This window comes from Amblyomma maculatum, chromosome 3 (genome assembly GCF_055883805.1).
Source record: "Amblyomma maculatum isolate TAMU_Amacu chromosome 3, ASM5588380v1, whole genome shotgun sequence".
Taxonomy (NCBI): domain Eukaryota; kingdom Metazoa; phylum Arthropoda; class Arachnida; order Ixodida; family Ixodidae; genus Amblyomma; species Amblyomma maculatum.
In genome coordinates, this window is record NC_139346.1 from 10,526,441 (window position 1) to 10,548,595 (window position 22,155).

General features: G+C 45.5%; 1 protein-coding gene across 5 annotated transcripts in view; it reads left to right on the forward strand.

Annotated features, from left to right (window-relative positions):
* Ube4B (Ubiquitination factor E4B) overlaps positions 1-22,155 on the forward strand; it is a 373,326-nt gene that overhangs the window by 213,737 nt on the left and 137,434 nt on the right. For all 5 annotated transcript variants that reach the window (XM_084597298.1, XM_084597297.1, XM_084597293.1 and 2 more), the window contains 2 exons: positions 11,514-11,619; positions 21,489-21,843. In XM_084597298.1, coding sequence (XP_084453424.1) covers positions 11,514-11,619; positions 21,489-21,843 — 461 coding nt within the window. The remainder of the gene's footprint in view (positions 1-11,513; positions 11,620-21,488; positions 21,844-22,155) is intronic.

Here is a 22,155-nt window from a genome sequence, read left to right on the forward strand (position 1 = left end):
GTTTTTTCGCATCGTAAGTGCCGTCCCAAGCCGATTTCTGTATATCAAATTATTGATATATCGAACTATTTCGCGATCCCCTTCGGTTTCCATATATCCGGGTTTGACTGTAGTACTGGGGAGATCGTGTCTCCTTGCCTAACACCTTTCTTTATGGGAATTTTGTTACTTTCTTTATGCAGAACTACCTTTGCTGTGCAGCCACTATATATATCTTCCAGCACTTTCACGTATGGCTCGTCTACCCCCTGATTTCACAGTGCCTGGATTTCCGCCGAGGTTTCTACTGAGTCAAATGTTTTTTAGTAATCAGTGAATGCTATGTATAAGGGCTGGATATATTCCGAGCATTTTTTTATCACCTGGTTGATGGTATGGATATAATCGATAGTAGAGTACCGTTTCCGAAACCCTGCTTGATCCTTTGCTTGATTGCAGTCTAAGGTTGTCCTGATTCTATTAGCGATTACCTTAGTAAGCTGATTGGTCTCTAATTTTTCAAGTCCTTAGCATCTTCTTTCTGTGAATTAAGATAATGTTTGCATTGTTCCATTGTTCCAGTATCGTCGATGACACCACGCACTGTGTATACAGGGTGGCCAGTTTTTATAGCAGGATATACCCCCTCCCCCCCCATTCTTCAGCAAATCTATAGTTATCTGATTCTCTCCAGTTGCTGTCCCTCGTTTCGTAGTTTCTAATGCTTTCTTAACTTCGTCCTTCGTCACTGGCGGAACGTCTGACTGTTCTTCCCTACCACCAATCTCATTACGGTTCTGACTACTTTGGCTACTGTATTGATCAGTATAGAACTCCTCGGCTACTTTGTCTATCCTGTCCATATTCGTGATGATGTTGCCCACCTTGTCCCTTATCGCATACATCTGATTTTTGCCTATGCCCAATTTCTTTTTATCGCTTTGAGGCTTCCCCCGCTTTTTACAGCATGCTCAAATTTCTCCGTGTTATACTTCCTTATATCAGCCACTTTGCGCTTATTGATTAGCTTTGATATCTCTGCCAATCCTATCTGGTCTGTTGGATTGGAAGCTTTCATACTCTGCCGTTTCTTAATCAAATCTTTCATCTCCTTAGACAGCTTACCGGTATTCTCTCTAACTATCCTACCGCCTGCTTCTACAGCACACTCAGTAATGATATCTCTGAAGTTATTGTTTATTGCTTATAGGGCAATGTCGTCATCCATGGTTAGAGCTGAATATCTATTCTGTAGCGAGATCCTGAACTCTTCTGCCCTCCCCCTCACCGCTAGTTTGTTGACGAATTTCTTTTTTACCAATCTGCTGCGTTCTTTCTCAAGATTTAGACTAATTCGGGACCTCACCATCCTGTGGTCACTGCATCGCACTTTCCCAATTACCTCTACATCTTGCATAATGGCGGGGGTTGAACACAGTATGAAGTCAATTTTATTTTTAGTCTCCCCGTTAGGACTTTTTCATGTCCATTTCTGGTTCTTCCGTTTTCTGAAGAAGGTATTCATGATGCTTAAGTTATTGCACTCTGCAAACTGAATTAATAACTCCCCTTTGCTATTCCTAGAATCAATGCCATAGTCACCCACTGCCTGGTCTCCTGCCTGCTTTTTCCCTACCTTGGCATTGAAGTCGCCCATTAGTACAGTATACTGCATCTTTTCTTTCCGCATTGCCAATTCTACATCTTCGTAGACGCTTTCAACTGCCTGGTCATCATAACTACATGTAGGTGCATCATCATCATCATCATCATCATCACCATCATCATCATCATCATCATCAGCCTGATTATACCCACTGCAGGGCGAAGGCCTCTCCCATATTTCTCCACTTAACCCGGTTCTGTGCTAGCTGCATCCACTCGACCCCTGCGAACTTCTTAATCTCATCCGCCCACCTAACTTTCTGCCGCCCCCTGCTACGCTTTCCTTCCCTTGGAATCCAGTTTGTTACCGTCAGCGACCATCGGTTATCCTCTCTTCGCACTACATGTCCTGCCCATGCCCATTTCTTCTTCTTAATTTCTACTAGAATATCGGTAACTTGAGTTATTTCTCTGACCCACTCTGCACGCTTTCTATCGCTTAATGTTACCCCTACCATTTTTCGTTCCATAGCCCTCTGGGTTGTCCTCAACTTAAGTAGAACTCTCTTGGTTAGCCTCCACGTTTCAGCCCCATAGGTGAGTACAGGCAAGATGCAACTGTTGTATACTTTCCTCTTGAGCGATACCAGTAAGCTGCTAGTCATAATCTGCGAGTGCTTGCCAAATGCGCTTCATCCCAATCGTATTCTTCTTGTTATTTCCTTTTCGTGGTCCGGATCTGCGGTTACTACCTATCCTAAGTAGACATATTGGCCTACTACTTCCAGTATTTCGCTACCTAATGTAAACTGCTGTTCCTTCCCGAGGCTGTTGAACATTACCTTAGTCTTCTGCATATTGATTTTCAAGCCTACCTTTCTACTTTTCCTGTCTAGGTCATCAATCATTATTTGCAGTTCATCCCCCGAGTTGCTTAGCAAGGCAATGTCATCAGCAAATCGCAGATTACTGAGGTATTCTCCATCTACCCTTATCCCTTACTGCTCCCATTCCAAGTCTCTGAATACTTCCTCTAAACAAGCTGTGAAAAGTACTGGGGAGATTGTGTCTCCTTGCCTAACACCTTTCTTTATGGGAATTTTGTAGGTGCATAGGCCTGTACAACCTTCAGTTTATACTGCTTATTAAGCTTAATTACAATGCCTGCCACCCTCTCATTAAAGCTATAGAATTCATCTATATTACCCACTATATACTTATTGACAACGAAACCCACTCTTAGTTCTCGCTTCTCCAGGTAGATTGCGATAATACAGTACATGCCCATCCTTCAGTGCAGTATATGCCTCATTCGGCCTCCTAGCCTCACTAAGCCCCATGACATCCCATTTCATACCCTCTAGTTCCTTTAACAGCACTGCTAAACTAGCTTCACTAGCTAGGGTTCTAGCGTTAAACGTTGCCAGGGTCAGTTTCCAATGCCGGCCTGTCCAGCGGAGCCAGGAATTCTTAGCACTGCCTGCTGCGTCACAGGTCTGACCGCCGCCGTGGTCAGTTGTTCCGCAGCCGCTGTTGACTGAGGGCCGGGGTTTTATAGGACTGATCACCGGAGGTTTTTATTTTTTATTTATTTTGAACATTCTGCAGGCTGAGCGCCTAAGCAGGAGTGGCATACATTTACATAAAGTTCAAAAAAGCATGAAAGCATAAGGTACAAAACACACCAACACATCGAGTAGACCAGTTGAAGCGGTATTACTGCACATAAAGTATAAGCACACACACAAAAAAAAAGCAATCAAAATTGGCATTCAAGAACTGACTGGAGGCAATATTTTATAAGTCATTACATACTTAATTCAAGCATATTGTCACCACTATGTGACATCTGGTGGAGGTGCTGCCCTTGATCCTTCAAGCGAAGACCTCAGCCTTGTTCCTGTCGCCCTGGAAGACCAGCCTACAGGTCACCAAGCCAGCCGCCGACTTCAATGCTTACAACCTGAACACTGTCTGCTGCCTGACTCCGTTCGACTCCAGAAGGCACCAACTTCTGAAATGGCCCAGCCAGCAGCACTGGTTGTTTTCGTCCAACCCCGTGAGCCCCCCTGCTTCCATGGACGACCGGATGAAGATGCGGGAGATTGGATGGACCTTTTCGATCGTGTGGCAGAATTCAACGGTTGGAACGACGCTGCGAAACTCAGGCAGGTCTACTTTGATCTTCAAGGACATGCCCGAGTTTGGTTTGAAAATCACGAGACTTCTTTCAAGGATTGGGAGATATTCAAAGCACAGTTCTTGATGGCCTTTACAAGTTCTGTCCAGAAAGAAAGAGCTCAGGCCCTCCTCCAATCAAGAATTCAACTACCAAACGAGCCCGTCCTGGTCTACGTAGAGGAAATGAAGCGCCTCTTTCGCCGCGCTGACCCTAACGTGACTGAAGGTGAGAGAGTCAAATTGTTAATGCGAGGCGTTGAAGAATCGCTTTTTGCAAGTCTTGTCGAAATCCGCCAAAAAACGTGGCGGAATTTGAAATGGAAGCGTCTACCATCGAGAAGACGTTGGACAACCGGATGCGCCATTACGAGCAACCACTTCAACCGAACTACTCAAGCCACTACCCCAGCACACTTACAAGCGGAGAGAACCTTCGGGACCTCATCCGGGAGATCGTGCGAGAGGAGCTCCGCCGATTGATGCCATCATCGCAACAACCCCAGGTGGCAACGCTTGCGGACATCATCCGTGAAAAAGTCCAGCAGGTTCTGGGCATTCAAGCGACGGCTGCGACTGTTCCAGCACAAGAGGCAACAGTGATGAACTACGCTGCTGCATTATGTCGCCGTGCGCCCCGACATGATGACTTTTCGAGCCCTCGCCGCTACCGTCCTGTTCCTGAAAACCGCCCCTTGGCACCCGCCTGCCAAGCCTACCGATCCCCAAGCCCCAGGAAGTGCGACGCCTGGAGGACAGCAAACAACCGGCCATTATGCTTCCACTGTGGTGAGGCCGACCACATTCTGCGCCACTGCTCGTACCGCCGAATCGGTCTCCGCGGATTTGCAGTCGACGCTCCACGACCACGCCCAGGTGAACAACCGCAAGAAATCGACAACTATCTGCGTAGCGGTGAGAATGCGCCACCAAGCCGTCGGTTCAGGTCTCCATCGCCGTACAGGGCCCGCTTTGCGTCGCCAGGCCGTAACTACGATGAAAGTGTGCGCGGAAGGTCTCCAAACCCGTGCAGGGGAAACTAAATAGAGCAACCTTTGGAGGTGAGGTTGCTCAACGGTGAAAAGACGAACATCCTCTGCCGCCATCGACCACTAACGGCGACACAGCTATTTCACTGCCGCTCCACACGACGACATCGACGACAACACTACCAAAGGGTAAGCCAACACCGCCGCCCAGCGAAGTAACAACGGTATGCCCCGGCCATGACCTGAAGGAATGACGGAGCCGAGATCGAACACCAAGGCCCGCGTGCAATGCGAGGACACGAACAAGTGACCTTGAAGTTGATGTCGACGGTCGCAGAGTCACTGCCCTTGTAGACACCAGAGCTGACTATTCAGTCATCAGTGGACCGTTAGCCTCCCATCTCAGGAAAGTTACAACCGCTTGGGATGGCCCACTGATTCGCACCACAGGTGACAACCTGATTACTCCATCGGGACGATGTACTGCAAGAATAACCGTAAATGGGCATATTTACCCCACCAGCTTTGTGGTCTTGCAGCAGTGCTCCTGAGGCGTGATTTTAGGCATGGACTTCCTAAATGAACATAGGGCTATCATCGACCTCCGATCCAAGCTCATCAAGCTCTCTGCAGACAAAGCCATACCTGCTATGATCACTTCGACGCAACACATCGCGCTAAACGTCCTTGATTGAGAATTGACCGTGCCGCCCCAATCAAGCGTCGCAGTCTGCGTAGGTAGCGCAAACATCGAAACCGCTGAAGGCATCGTCGAAGGAAATATCCAATTGCTCTTAGAACGAGGTGTCGGCATCACAAGAGGCATCGCGAAATTCCGGAGAGATCAAGCTCAGGTGCTGGTAACAAACTTCACCGAAGAATACCGGCATCTCAACAAAGGCAGGACGATCGCTTTTCTCGACGAATTAGCGGACCTCAAAGATGTATTCACCCTCCACGACCAAATGCTAGAAGACGCGCCGGACCAATTCCGTCAGCCCACATTTGACATCAACCAGGCATTGACCCATAGCAGGAAAGACCGGATTCGCAGTCTTCTTCGAAGCTACAGGGAGTGCTTCTCGTCATCATTGAAGGTACGACAAACACCACTGGCCAAGCACCGCATTATAACGGACGAACACGCCCGATCTCTACGCCAAAGCCCTTATCGTGTATCGCCACGAGAACGCCAGGCCGTACGCGATCAAGTTGAGGAAATGCTGCATGATGACGTGATCCAGCCATCCAACAGCTCCTGGGCAGCACCAGTCGTTTTAGTGAAGAAGAAAGACGGCACACTTCGCTTCTGCATTGATTACCGCCGCTTGAATAGCATAACTAAGAAGGATGTCTACCCGCTTCCCAGCATCGACGACACTGTCGACCGGCTCTGCAATGCAAGGTACTTCTCATCAGTGGACCTGAAGAGTGGATATTGGCAAATTGAGGTCGACGAAAGAGATCGCGAGAAGACCGCATTCATCACATTGGACGGTCTTTCTGAGTTCAAGGTGATGCCATTTGGCCTCTGCTCCGCACCAGCCACATTTCCACGAGTAATGGACACAGTTCTGGCAGGCTTGAAGTGGCAAATTTGTTTGGTATATTTGGACGACGTTGTTGTCTTCTCGTCAAACTTTGAAGACCACCTAAAACGACTACAGACAGTTCTGGAGGCCATCAAGTCATCGGGACTAACGCTAAAAGCAGAGATGTGTCACTTCGCCTACGAAGAACTCCGGTCCTAGGTCACATCGTTAGCAAGGACGGTATTCGCCCAGACCCGGAGAAAACAGCTGCAATCGCACAATTCCCATCGCCTACCGACAAGAAAGCTGTGCGCGCCGATTCCTTGGGCTGTGCGCTTATTATCAACGATTTGTCAGAAACTTTTCGCTCATCACCGAACCGCTGACACAGCTTACAAAGGCTGACGTACCTTTTAAATGGGAAGCACTGCATGGAGCAGCCTTCGACGAACTTAAGCGCCGCCTGCAGTGCCCTCCTGTACTTGGCCACTTTGATGAAAACGCCGAGACCGAAATTCACACCGACGCGAGCAGTGTGGGCCTAGGAGCCATTCTCGTCCAGAAGAGTGCCGGACAGGAGAATGTAATCGCCTACGCTAGCAGGTCTCTCACAAAAGCCAAAGTCAATTACTCGACGACCGAGAAGGAGTGCCTCGCGATCATCTGGGCCACTTCTAAGTTTCGTCCACACCTATACGGCCGACCATTCAAGGTGGTAAGCGACCTAAGTGACAATATCTAAAGACTGGAGGGAAGATGCAGGCAAACTATTCCAATCTGCAATTGTATTAGGGAAAAAGGAGAATTTGTATTAGTTAGTTCTTGCAAAGTGAGGTGCTAAAGAGAGGGCATGAGAGTGGTGTGTCTGCCTAGTGGTAAGAGGGCAAACGTAAGGGCTAGGATCAAGTGCAAGTTTGTTATTAAGTAAAAGAAATAAAAATTTCAGACGGAGGAATTTTCTTCTTGCTTGGAGAGTTACAATACCATTTTCTGCCATTAATTCAGATACCGAATTGGTGCGACTGTATTTGGAATAAATAAAACGCACTGCCCGTCTCTGAATTTTTTCAAGAGCATTAATAGTGCACATCGTATGGGGGTCCCACACTGTGCAAGCATATTCAAGCCTAGGCCTTATAAGTGTTGTGTATGCGAGAAGTTTAACATGAGCGGGAGCATCCTTAAGCTTGTGTCTGAGCAGGCAAAATTTGCGAAAGGCTGAAGAGGAGATGTTAAGAATATGTGTGTTCCAGCTGAGGCGGTTATTTAGTCTCGGTAGTAATATCTCGGTAGTAAATACGCCGAGATATTTATATTTCTTCACTTCGGTTAAACTGCGGTCCTGGACAGAGTAAGTATGGACAGTAACATACGTGCGCAACAAAGACGAGACAAAGAGGAGAAGTGGACAACGACGTCGTTGTCCACTTCTCCTCTTTGTCTCTTCTTTGTTGCGCACGTATGTTACTGTCTATCATGGTTCACCAACTCGCCCAATCAGCCGTTCTTCTACAGAGTAAGTATACTAAAGCGGGTATTTTTTCCTGGTTATGCGAAGCAAGACAGATTTTTCTGAGTTTAGGAGCATGCCCCACTCCTGGCGCCATTCTAGTATAATAATTAGTTCGACATTAAATGCGTGCTGGTCTTCGGGTACCACAATTTTATTAAGGATAACGCAGTCATCGGCGAAGAGACGAATTTTCATGGGATCATGGATCACATTAACTATATTGTTGCAAAATATCAGGAAGAGGAGTGGCCCGAGAACACTACCTTGCGGAACACTGGAAGAGACTGGAAGACAGTCAGTCTGCACCATTTATATGTACGTACTGAGAATGGTTGGTTAAGTAGGCGGGGATCCAGGCAATGAGGAAACTGGGAAGTTCAAGCTCCTTTAATTTGAAAATAAGTTTGTCATGCGGAATACGATCAAAAGCTTTGCTGAAGTCCAAAAATGTGTCTATTTGTCCACCTCTGTTGAGGACAGAAGCGAAAAAAATGAACAACTGTTGTTAACTGTGTTGTGGTTAAAAACCCTTTTCTGAAGCCATGCTGGAATGGAGATAGAATATTGTGGTTATTTAGGAAGTCAAAGATGTGAGTACTCACTATGTGTTCAAGCATTTTACAGGTTGATAATACCAAGGAAATAGGGCGGTAATCAGATACTGAGAGTGGGTTGCCTTCTTTAAACACAGGCACTACACGCGCTATCTTCCAGTCACCTGGAAGAGAGGACAATCTGATGGAAAGCTGAAAGATTAATACAATGTACCTTGCTAATTTCTCTGCATAGCGCTGGAGAAATGCATTTGGAATACCATCTGGTCCTGGGGATGATTTTACTTTCAACCTTAACATCATATTAACAATGCCCTCGTATGAAATAATGTTATTGTCAAGAGTATGTTTACAAAGGGTTCAGAGATAGAAAAGACACTGCTGAAGTGATGGTTGAAATGTGATGGATCTGTTATTAAGGTAATTTCATGCGAAATGTGCTTCTTACGCTCGCTAACAAAGTTCCAAAATTTATCAGGATCTGATTTGATAAAATTAGGCAAGGTCGTGTTAAAATAAAAATGTTTGGCTGACTGAATGGCATTTGAAAGGGCGCGACGAATTTAGATAAAGTCCTGTGAAGCTGTACGGTTTTTTTTTGCCCGCTTCGCTTTCCTTTTTAAATGTATTATGTCCCTAGTCATCCATGGATTACGTTTAGCAGTCTTTTTTACTTTGTTAGGAACGAAGCTGTCAAGACAAAAGAAGCATACGTTTTTAAACTTGTTCCATAACGCATTAATGTCATTACCAGAGAAGTTTTCGAGGTGCGAATCTAGGTAATCTGTTATGCTTACGTCATCAGCATGAGCGTAATCTTTCACAGTTTTTAGCATAGAAGCCTGATTGGGTCGACTACCATGTAAGGAAAAAGTGACTGAAGTGATCTGGTGATCAGGAATCCCCTTATCAACTAAAACATTGTAGTTATTTATAAGACTGGGAATAAAAACAAGATCAAGAACTGAGTATGAAGAAGCAGTAACACGTGTTGGTTCTTGCACAACTTGGAGTAGAATGGGGTAAAACATGATATCAAAGATTATACCAGAAGAGCCATCAGAAACGAAGCCCGATTGTAAGCGACTCCATTCAATATTGGGAAGATTAAAATCTCCGGCCATGATAGGTTTCTGGTTGCTGAATTTTTCCATATGCGTTTTAAGTTGAAACAGAATAATCTGGTGTCGAATCTGGCGGTCTGTACACTGCAAACAGTACAAAAACATATCCAAATAAGCTGATTCTTAGGCGCAGAGTTTCAATGCATGAAATTTTCTGCAAAATAGTGACTTCAATGTCTGTTTTCACAATAACACCTACGCCACCTCCCCTAGTCTCCCTATCCATGCGGTATATATAGTTGGGTGGGATTAGAAGGTCATCGTTTATTGTACTGCTAAGCCATGTCTCAGAAATGACGACTACTTGCGGGTTGTAAGAAAGAAGCACAGATTCAAGTCGAACAGTCTTGTTTACGATGCTGTGGGCATTAAAATTAAATAGTCTGATGCATGTTTCATGGGAAAGTCATGGAGCAAGTAGGGGTAAGTTTTTTGCTTGTTCTTAATTAGCTTGCGGTCGTTCTGCACATCATCCCATGCAAACAGATCACCGTCAATGTGCAGTTTGTCATGAATGAGAGTAACTTTTTTTCCATTGTACCTATCAAATTTTGAGCTCTCCCACAACAGTTTTCGTGTTTTCAGCGTCTTATGACGGTAATCATTCTGAACGCAAATGTCTGTTGCTTTGAGTTTGCTGACGTTTTTGAAGACTGCCATCTTTTCATTGTAGTCCTGGAAGAAAACTATTACGGGTCTTTTGTTGTTCCGCTTGCCAAGTCTGTGAATTCTACCAACGGATTCACATTTCATACTTAGTTTATCGCTAAATACTTTGCCAATGACTTTGCGTTTTAGGACTTCTGTTTCATGCGGTTCTTCTTTAACATAATGGACAACTACATTAGAACGCCTGCCCCTATCTTCAAGATCTGTGAGGTTACGCGTTTGGAAAGTGAATGTACTTTTGCACATTCTAAGATTGTCAAGCTCATCGAGTTTTTCTGTTTTTGCTTTAAAGTCAGATATGTGGCTCTCAATTTGTCTTCAATCGTGGTCTCAGTTTTTGCCCTCAATTCCTTAACTTCTGCATGCAATTTCAGTTGTCCATATCAAGAATTTTCTGCAGTAATTCAGCATTGGTCGGTCCCGGGTTTAGTTCAACGTCTCCACAGTCAAGAAGCTTAAGGACAAGATAACAATCGTATGCAATTTTGCAGCACTGGCCTGGGCACGGCAGAACCACCAAAGCACGAAAGTCTCTTTTACAGTAGGAATAACGACTAACCTGCATAAGGTAGAAAAGTGGCTTGGTAAGCATCGTGCTCGCGGCAGGTGCCCACTGAACTGGAAGCAGCGATTCTTTTATATGCGAAGGTGTTGACGACGTCACAGTTGCTGGGAATGTAGGCGGCAGCAGCAGATGGGGGATGTCATGCTCCACTTCTGATTGTAGTTGATAGCGACGGGCTGGCACACGTGCAGGAAGAGAGTGCGCCATACAGCGACGGGAAGCTGGTGACTTTGCATAAGGTAGAAAAGTGGCTTGATAAGCATCATGCTCACGGCAGGTCCGCCGTGCCCAGGTTGCTACCAATTACTGCACCAGGGTGGCCAACTCCTATTCTGGTGAGGGAGTGCGTTGCCAGAGGTGTTCACCGGCATCAGGTCGCACCCCAAACCTGTTTATGCAATTCCATCGACACGCGGATTTTTCTTTTAATCCGGTGGGGAATTGCGCGGCACCAGGATTCGAACCACGGTACTCTTGCATGCGAGGCGGATGTTCTACCCCTGCACCACCGGTGATTCGTACCACTTTAAAAATATGCGTTGATAATTTTTTAATCTGTTTTATGGTATACTTGGCTTCGTGAAGGGCCGATATCATGCTTGTGCTGTGAAATAGGAAAAATGCTTTTTATGCTTTTATGTATTCCCTTTCCTATGGGGCACTTTTCTGCTCTGGATTACCATGGCACTACCGACCGTTATGGAGTTCTTTATTGTTTTCACTTTTCCAATGTTGGTCTCAATTTTGTCCTATTGTTTGCTTTCTAACATGCCTGTCGCAGATGCATGTAGTGATGTATGTGCAGGTGGACCCTCGCTACCCATTTTGGGAAGGGGCACGTGTGGACATCGCGGCTGACACCCGGCTGGCCCTGACGGCCCAGGAGGCCGAGCAGTTTACTGAGGAGATGCGTGAGTGTGTCTTCGCTTGATAAGTGTCCCACAGGATGCAAACAGAGATATTACCACTTGTCAAGTCACATATCAAAGAACCAAGTTGGTCAAATTCATGGTGTTCACAGATAGTGGTCACAGCTGGGGTAATTACAGTCGCCGACCGATATTTCGGACGCCCAATTTTCCGGACCTGCCTGGAAATTTGCACCTTGCCATGACACTGCCATGCACTCCTAGAGTCAATGTATAACACCGACCGAAATTTCGGATGTATAGAATCTTTCTCGTTCAATTTTTCGGACTTTTTCTTTCGATTCGCGACTCGAAGAGCTGCCGAAAACGCAAACAGCGCCGGTGCCATTTTGCTTTTCTGGCCGCTGCCATTTTGGTTTTCTGCAACCTCGAACCCACGTGTCATATCGTCTGCTGATTGGAACCTCGCATACCTGGTATATCCTCGATAGCAGGCACCACTTGCTGCACCGTCTGACGCCAGTGTCAGCTCTGCCGTGCTGCCGCCGTACGCATTCGTCAGTCTCCGCGGTCACCATTCACATGTTGTGTGTTGTGCTGTTTATATCACCGCGTCAACTACCGGACACTCAAGCACTTCTATCGGTCACGCGTGTTTAGTCGCATGGTGCTATGCGTGCACAGCTGCAAAACCTACAGTGTCGACTTGTCTGCACTCGGCATGATTTCCGATGCATGGAAGGCGGGGCATGGAAGGTGGTGACCAAGGAGACACTGCGGAATCGTTTCCGCCTCGCCGGTTTCGCGATCAGGGATGAAGTGCCATCATCATCCGATGATAGCGCCAGTGAATCCCATCAGCTGTCTTCATCTGCTGACCTCATCGAGCACTTGTGCGCTGCAGGAGCCGCTCCCATGGAAGTGACGCTGGAGCAGTTTGTTATCGCTGACAGTGAGATCGAGCTCTGCGCTGAATGCACCGACAACGAATTGTTCGCCAGTTGCTTGAAAGTGATGACTCGGGCTCCAACAGTGAGGAGCCAGAGGCTGTGCTGCCAACCAGCAGTGAACTAATCAAAGCTCTGATGGTGCTTTTCGGCTGTGTACAGCGAGAACGTCACCCTTGCCGACGTGCAAGCCGACTTGTGCGGCAACATAGCACCCCGCAAAGGCATATTTAGTCACTTTTTTAAGCCGCTCGCTAAATAAAGTGACCTTTTTTGCGTGAATTCTTGTTTTAAGGAGTGCATGATTTTGTGGATGCTATCTCAGGCCCTTGAGGGTCCGAAAAATCGGTCTGCGATAAAGAGAATTTGTTCATTTGCTGGCTTTCAATTCTGAAATGTAACAGCCATTGATTAATTAATAAAAAAGGAAAAAGAAAGGAAATGCTTTTGAGAAGACAATGACAACAGGGGCAGATAGCACTTATTGACCACTTCCTAGAAGACGCCAATGTTCATAAGCACCCGAAAAGTGTGTACTTATCATCATCATCAGCCGAACTGCAGGGCAAAGATTCCTCCTATATTCTTCCCATTAACCCGGTGCTGTGCTGTGCTAGCAGTATCCACTTCAGCCCTGCAAACATTTTAACCTCATCCGCCCACCTAACTCTCCGCTGCCCCCTGCTACGCTTTCCTTCCCTTGGAATCCAGTTTGTTACCCGGCTGTCCTCTCTATGCACTACATTCCTGCCCATTTCTTCTTCTTGATATCCACTAAAATATCATTAACTCGAGTTACCTTATAAACGCGTGCAAGGGCCTCGCTTTTTGTTTTCACATTCGAGGGCGAATTTTTGGGGTGCGGCCCATAACGCAACATATGGAAAAAAACAAAAAATCCTTTTGAAGTAAAAGCAGACTGATCAGTGAATGTGTGGTGTTTATTTACGATTCAATCATCACTCGCAGAGTCTTCTGACTCAGAGCTCCCTTACTTTCAGTTAAAGCCTGCCTTATAGCTACCAGTATGCCTGCCCATTGTGCTAGAATGGCAATGCTCAACGGAAATTCACGAAAGATAAAGCAGAGAGCACACAAGGGCCGCAACAACGGCATGTGACCACGCTAATCATGCTACCACTACTGATGTGCCTTTGACATTAGCAAGCAAAGCTGGGGTGTCCGGTGCTGGCGATGCCGATATAGATTGCGGAAGCTTGCGGCAGAGGGAGAATATAGTAATGATGATGACCCACGACTTTGGGCATCATCCGTGGGCGGCATCTGGAAACTCCTGTGCACATGCATTTTGAAGGCTATTTCCGCATCGGTCGTGGGAAGTTTGGGTGCGGCCCTTACACAAACTTGTTTTTTTTACGTATTTGCTTCGGGAGTTAGGGGATGTGGCCCATACGTGGGTGCGGTCCTTACACGCGTTTATATGAGATTTCTCTTATTCACTCTGCACGCCTTCTATCTTTTAACGTTACACCTGTCATTTTTCGTTCCATAGCCATAGCCCTCTTAGAACCACATTTTTTAAATTTATGGGTGGATTTGCACCAGATTTGCACCACTTGTGAATTTTCTCGTGCTCATTCCAAAGCTGCAAACCATTTTTACCTAATGCAGGTAGGTTTAAATATATTAAGGAAAACATCTCATGTTTGGAGGAAGCATGCTTAGTAAACATCAGATAGATTTTGATCCTTAAATAATCTAGAATCACAAAGGACTGCAGTAAGGCATAAATGAGCATTTTAGGATGATTTGGAAGAAAGTTTTGGCTTGTCAAATTTGCCTAAGAAAAATCTCATTTTGGTGACTGGGACAAATGATTAATTTTGGCAAACGAACAGGGGGTGAAAAGAAGTGTTATTGCAATATTTATGATTTTTTCTTTCTGGCAAAAGAAAAAAGAAGAATTATAGCGGTAGCTGCTATAGAAGCCTACATTATCGCTCCTCCAAAATTTTTGCTATATCCAAAATTCAATTTTGAGAAATCGGTGAAAAATGATTTTGGCATATTTTTGCATTACCAAGGCTAACGGGAACTCTATAAAATGAGTTATGGCTGGTTTTTTGTGTGAATGCACCATTTTTCATCAAGATAATTGCCCCTACAACTCATAAAATGTATGTATTTGTATGTATGCATGTAAAATGTATGTATGTAGCAAAATGTATTTCCAAACGTGAGCAAATTAAAGGGGTCAAAATATTTCATCACGAATGACTATTCTAAAGAAACCTTAAGAAAGCGTAAGCTACCAAAACAGAGCAAAAAAATGGTCGCAAAGTAAAGCTCGTAAATGACAGTTGATATGGAATGATGCTACAAGCGAACGGATTCAGCTTTATTCTCGTCCTCCACCGGGCTCTGACTGACGCATTACCTCGGAATGTCACCATCATTCTCAGTTCATAATTCTAAATACGAATGCCCAGAGCATAGTTAATAAAACTGAGGCACTTGAAATAGCTTTACTCCGCACAGTCCGCAGGTGGCCCTCATAACTGAGACCTGGTTACACCATGATATTAGTGATGGCTGCATCTTCTGCGTACTCGGTTTTCAGACGTGACTGAGGCTCACGTGGGGGAGTACTACTGAAACGGAACATTGTGGCTACACTTCTAGACCAGATTGAAAACCATGGAAGCCTGTTTCTGAAGATAACCTACCACACTTTTATTCTAGGCGCATTATATAGGCCTCCAAAATCTGATACTAGTTATCTGCGCAAGCTGCACGACCATCTGCATTTGTTTGAAAAGAAAAGCATAATCCTTGCAGGTGACTTATATATCCCTGGCATTGATTGGCGCAATGAAAATTTTGGATCCACACATGACTAGGACGTTCTTTGTGATATAATGTTTGCCCATAATCTGAAACAGGTCATCATGGAACGAACTAGGGTACGCGGGTCTTCCAGCTCTATTCTAGACCTCGTGTTCATAAATAATTCTTTTTCTAATTCCTCCACCACAGTGCACGAAGGAATATCTGACCATAAGATAGTTGTTGTATCTTTCCCTCTGTCGAAAAGTCGTCAAAAGAAAGCAATCAAACACAAAATCATAAAAGACTATTCAAATGCAAGGGATGAGTCAACGCTCGATTACTTAGAACTAGCGTTCGAAAAGTTCTCAGCAAAGCATGTTTCAGAAATGTGGGCAAAATTTAAGGAACACTGTCAGCACTGCATTGTCAATTTTATCCCAGACAAAAAGATACGCTTGAAGAAGATAAATCCTTGGATCAGCCGACATATTATCCATTTAAAAAGAAAAATCAAGCGCCTAAAAAGAAATAAGTCTCCAAAATCTGGTACCTTAGAAACACTGAAGCAAGAATTATCTGCTGGCATCCGGTCTGCCAGGCAGCGTTACTTTACTGAGAGCCTCCCACAGTTCATAAAAAAAAAATCCAAGCAAATTTTGGAACCACATCCGGGACCACAGGGAGCCTATCCAGCAAATAGTTGTGCATGGCAATGCCATCCCATTTCCAGAAGAAATGGCGGTACATTTTAATTCTTATTTCCATTCTGTGTTTTCCACTAACTGTCATGAAAATGTTGATGTGAACAATATATGCGATCCTTCAAGCGAAAATGTTGTGTTGTTCTCTTATGAGGGGGTTGTGGAGATGCTCCTTAGACTCGATCCTAAGAGTTCTTCTGGCCCTGGTGGTATACCCAATCAATTTTTAAGGCGTTATGCAGAATCTCTAGCTCATTTCCTTGTGAAAATATTTCGTGAATCATTGTTGTCTGTTTCATTACCCCCTGACTGGCTCACGGCCAGAGTTGTACCTATTCACAAAAACTGAGACCGCTCATTGGTGGAGAACTACAGTCCAGTCTCGTTAACTTCCAATTCCTGCAAACTCATCGAGCATGTAATAGCGAATCATATAAGAAGATTCTAAATTCAAATTCAGCTCTTAGTTCATGCCAGCATGGCTTCAGAAAGAAATTTTCAACTGTCACGCAGTTAATTACAGCCATTCACACCTTTAGCGAAATACTGGATAAATCCGGAGAAATTGACGTCATATACCTCGATTTCAGCAAGGCTTTCGATAAGGTTCCGCATAATAAACTACTTCTGAAGCTTAATACAGTTGGAGTGCCTGCACCACTCATCAACTGGATTTCTGCTTACTTAAAACAGAGAACACAGTATTTGGAGATTGACGGATTCTGTTCCCCCCACTTGATGTTACCTCCGGTGTTCCGCAAGGAAGTGTGTTGGGTCCTTTGTTGTTTTTGATTTATATAAATGATTTGGTCTCTTTTATTGATGAAAATGTTAAAATTAATCTTTTTGCTGATGATTGTATGCTATTTAAAGACATTCGCTCTGGCTCAGATCAAACCCTGCTTAATACAGCTTTAAATGATATTGCGTGTTGGTGTAACCAATGGGGAATGTCACTGAAACTTGAGAAAACTGTATTTATGCGTATTATGAGAAAGAAGATGCCTCTGGACTTTGTCTACACCCTTAAAAATATACATGTGACTAAAGTAAATAAATACAAGTATTTAGGCATAATAATTAATGACCAGCTAACATGGAGTGATCACATTTCCCATATAACTTCATCTGCAATGAAAAATCTCGATTTTTTAAGACACAAGTTGAAAGATGCACCAAGTAACGTAAAAAAATTAGCTTATGAATCTATTATTCGGCTAAAACTTGAGTACGCTGCCGTGGTGTGGGACCCTCACACGAAAAAGGACATCGCGCGGGTAGAAAAAGTTCAAAGGCAGGCCGTATGCTTCATCTATAACAAATACCGAAATTCTGATCCTTCATCTTTCCTTATGGAAACGAACAAATAAAACAGCTCTGTACCCGATGAAAGATAGCAAGATCAGAATTTTTACACTCCTTAATTCATGGAAAGCTCGGAATATCGGCAACACTTTATGTCACACCATCCCTCACTCGAAAAACAAGACACACACACAATTATAGCTTAACTCCCCATTTCGCCAGAACCAACATTCACAAATTTTCCTTTTTTCCACGAACTATCGGGGACTGGAATGTACTGCCTGGGGAGGTTTTCACTTGTGAAAAATTCAGGGAAGCCATTGGCAATGTTTTTGACCACTGAGAGAGTTTTTGTCTGGTTGTTTGCAATGTTTTTGACCTCTGAGAGAGTTATTGTCATTTTGTTTCTTTATTTTTTTTTTATAGCGACATAATCAAAATGGCTATCTGTACCAATTCATGCTTCCAGGTTATTTGTAGAAGTGTATCTGTGCATGACACGCAAAAATTTCTCCTTTTCTTTGTTATTTCTTCTTAACACTGATTTTGCCCATCTTGCTTGGACCAAAGAGGTCTGCAGTAACATGTAAATAAATAAATAAGGATATTTATTTTTGCGATGCTGCATCTGATGCCATTTCACGATGGCCGTTGCTGGGCCACTAAATTTTCCGAGTACTTGATCTGCCGCATCCTAAAACTTCTTAGGTATCACTTTTTCATCTGCATCGTCATGATTACGATGCACGTACGTGGCAGGAATTTCCTCAAGAAATCGTTCGCTCTCGTATCTATCGACCGGAGCACCACCGGTTAAGCCCTTATCAGCCCATCGAGAAGTGTCGGCGCTTCGTCACTGATTGCTGATAACAGGATGCTGCTTTTCCGCATCACCGGCGTGCCTTTTATCTCAAACTTCCTTCGTTTTGTAGGCCAGTATGACTCTCGAACCTAAAGAAGAGAGGAGACGACGGAAGCCTTGTGCGCAGCGGGGTGGTTTGAATTGAAATTTAAGTAGCGGCCGGTATCAGTGGGCTTCCTGTACACATGAAGTTTAGGTCTCCCCCTTGTCTTGAAATTAAGACGTCAAGGGATGGTAACTGATTGTCCTTTTCCCATTCCAAAGTGAACTGGATAGAGGGCTCAACCGCGTTCAGGTGCGTAAGGAAGTTTTCAACTTCTGATTTTTTTATGATGCAAAAGCAGTCGTCGACGTACCGAATGAAAACTTTTGGCTTTTCTTGGAAAGATTGGAGAGCTTTCTCTTCAATGACCTCCATCGTTAAGTTGGAAGCAGTGACTGAGATCGCGGCACTTGTTTGCCGCTTGTTTGTTTGTAAAATTCCCCCTTGAAGGAAAAGGCCGTGCTGTTCAAGCAAAACTCCAAGAGCCGGCAAAGTTCTTATGAGTTCAAGCTTGCCCTGGCACTGAGGTCAGCGTGCGCTTCGAGGGCTTGTTTCGCTGCGGAGACGGTACAGGGCACAGGAATGCTGGTAAAGAGCGAGACCACGTCGAAAGAAACCATGCACTCATCTGCTTCCAGTTGCACATGGAAAAGAAGTTTGACGAGGTGGCGGGAGTTGCGTACGTGCGTCGATGTTTTGCTTGTCAGGGGTGAAAGGATTCGATGGAGATAGTTCGAGAGGGCTCGGAGCGGAGTAGAGGTGTAGCCAACAATGGGGTGAAGCGGAATTCCATGTTTACGAATTTAGGGGAGTCCGTAGAATGTGGGTGCCGAGCCGTTCCAGCATATCAGGCGTGAGTACACATGTGTAGACTGAGGGCAGCGTTTGAAAATGGAAGCCAAAAGCTTGTTCGCTCTGGTCTGAAGTTGAGTAGTAGAATCCTTACTTAATTTTTTGTAAGCTGGGCTGTCGAGGAGTAACTTGGTTTGCTTGTAATCCTGTCGGTCGTTGAATTTCCTTTGTCTGCCAGCAGAATGACAATATTCTTGTCCCTGCGGAGTTCTCGTAGAGCTTTTGGCTTCCATTTTCAAACGCTGCCCTCAGTCTAAACACGTGTACTCACGCTTCACATGTACTCAAGAATGGCTACACACGCGCCTTCATTCAACGTGCTTCCCGCCGTCGAGCTAGCAGGACAAGAGGGTCGTTCACCATGGAAACGACAAAGCACCCTCGCATTGTGCTCCCATACGTGGCAGGCACCAGTGAGGCGCTTGCACGCATCCTGCGCAAACACGTCTGTGTGTCGCACAAACCTGCCTCAACAGTCGGCCGTTTTCTACCGCTACCAGAAGACCGTATCACCAGAGAAAAACAACCAGGCGTTATTTATAAAATCCTGTGCTCCGAGTGCACGGGATTTTATAAATCTCGTGCACTCCCCCCCTCTTCCCTTGTGGCGGCGACCGCATGTTCTTTGAGTGCTGCGTGCCCCCCTTCGTGCGTTGCAGCGACGGCGTTGTCCGGTTGCCAAAGCAGCATCAGTGGATCACGGTGCATGCACCCCAAGCCGAAACGCAGAGCCACGTTGACTTATCAGCGGCATCAGTCAGTCGCTGCTATCCCTATGTGCCCACACTCCCGCAACTTCCCGATAACTTCATTCCTCTCACCACAAAGCTTCCTTAGTGGAGTGTTTCTTGAAGGAATGTGTGTGAAAAATAAATAAAAGTTATTGTACATACATGTCTTGCTCAAATTATTTGCCTCATTCTATCAAAAAAGGTGAAAGAGGGGATGAGCTGCGCTCAAAATTCACACTAGGAAGTAACGTAATCGTCGGCAATTTTTTTAAAGGACAATGTGATTTCTCCTTCCTTAAATTTCCTTTAAAAAAAGGTCTGTTATGAAGCCCTCCTTTCTGCAGAATAAATATTTGTGCCCAATGTCTTTTCATCAGTTGTGAGACTGCGCACTCTTTCAACCGAGTGATATACTGTGAACGTAATGCAGATGCAACTTGCTGTGGCTAAAATTGCGGCTGTCCAATGCACTGATCCGGTCAGTCGCACTGAGTGGAGCTCCCGCGTGAGGAATATATCTGCACATAATACCTCATACGTCGCAAATATTAGATGCTGATTATGCGATCTTTTTGAACTATAAGGATTGAAATGTGGTGACTTGCTGGTTGTAATGTATGCGGGTGGAGTGGGCAAGTGCATGCTTTCCACGCGTGTGTACGGTGGTAGCAGACACTGAGAGGTGAGGAGGTGCGACCCCAACCGAGGTGCCGTCAGAAGCGCACCCTTTCTCGACTGACACAACCACAACAGTTGCCTTATGTGGGGTACACCAGTTTTCCAGAGCAAGGTGGACCTGAGGAAGCCGCCGCCTTTCCAATGAGCACATCGGTCGCTCATTGAAGGAGACCCACTAAAACCTGGAATGGCTGACAACGCATTGGTTTCCTGCAGTAACTGGGCTTGTTGATGAGTTTGAGCTCTTAAACCTTCGTGGAGAGCCCTCCACAGTTCCCCTGAAGCACACTGCGATAGCCTGTTGTCGCCATATTGGTAATAAGCCCAGGTGTCAGGCTAAATAAGTGAGTTACGTCAGTAAAGATGTAGGAGAGTTATCAGGCAGGGCAACAGGATGCTTTGGGGGAATCAGACACACTAATTCATTACTTGATTTAGTAAAGCAATTGCTGCATCAAGTGATTACTTACATCTTGATAACATTGCATAATTACTTAAGTAATCATCATCATCATCAGCCTGATTATACCCACTGCAGGACGAAGGCCTCTCCCATATTTCTCCACTTAACCCTGTTCTGTGCTAGCTGCATCCACTTGACCCCTGCGAACTTCTTAATCTCATCCGCCCACCTAACTTTCTGCCGCCCCCTGCTACGATTTCCTTCCTTAAGTAATAATTGTGTCTTAATTACTACATAGATGTTTGATTAGTGCACCAGCTTTTGCATATGTGTCATCTCTGCTTACCTTTCACTGAACTTTGTAAGTGCAACACACTGTGTAGATTGGTTTATCTGTCACACTTCTCGGCCATCAGGGAAGGGATGGAGAGGAAAAAGAGGTTCTGCCATACTCTAAACAATAATTTCAGTGCATTGACATCGCAGAACCTGTTTTGCCTCCATCGAAAAGAGGTAGCTGAGCACGTTACTAAGCAGATGGTTCAAACCCTGTTAGTTGGCACTGCTATCCCCCATGTAGCCTCTTCCCCTGTATGCAGGGAAGCAGTGCAGTGCGGAGAGTGCGGCCAACTTCTCCACGGAGTGCCTGTTCCTGGCACTGCAGGGTTCACACCTGGGGCTGGCCCCCGCGGTGGCGCGCTACGGCCGCCGCCTGCGTGTGCTGCGTGAGCTGCAGCGGCTGGCCCAGGAGCTTTCCCAGCAGCAGCAGGCTGCAGCAGAGGACGAGGCCCCCCGCAACCGCCGCCTACTGGCCAAGTGGCGCACGCAAGCCCGCCGTGTGGCCCAGAGCAAGCTGTGTGCGGACGCGGGCCTGCTGGACCCACTGCTACTGAGCCGCTCCCTGGGTCTCTACAACCTGGCAGCTGCTGTCTTTCTGGGCGTGCTGCAGCAAGCGTGAGTATTCTCATGCCATGCTATCAGTGGGAAGCTCAGTTTCCAAGGCATCATGGCTATGTATCACCAGGGGTGAGATTGTTTCAGGCCGATCCGGAGTAGCGTGGCCTAGTCTGCAGTGTTGCAGAAAAGCCATTGTCATGGGCCTTATCTCTACCAGCTGACGTGGAATGAGGAAGAACTTTGTTTTCTCATTTGTGGAATCATTGCACAGAATGAGTGGTCTTCTGTGGAGGGTTTTATCAACAGCACCTTTAATCCTTCATCGGTTGCCTTCATGGTTAGCAGTAGGGAAGTAGTTCACTCTAAATA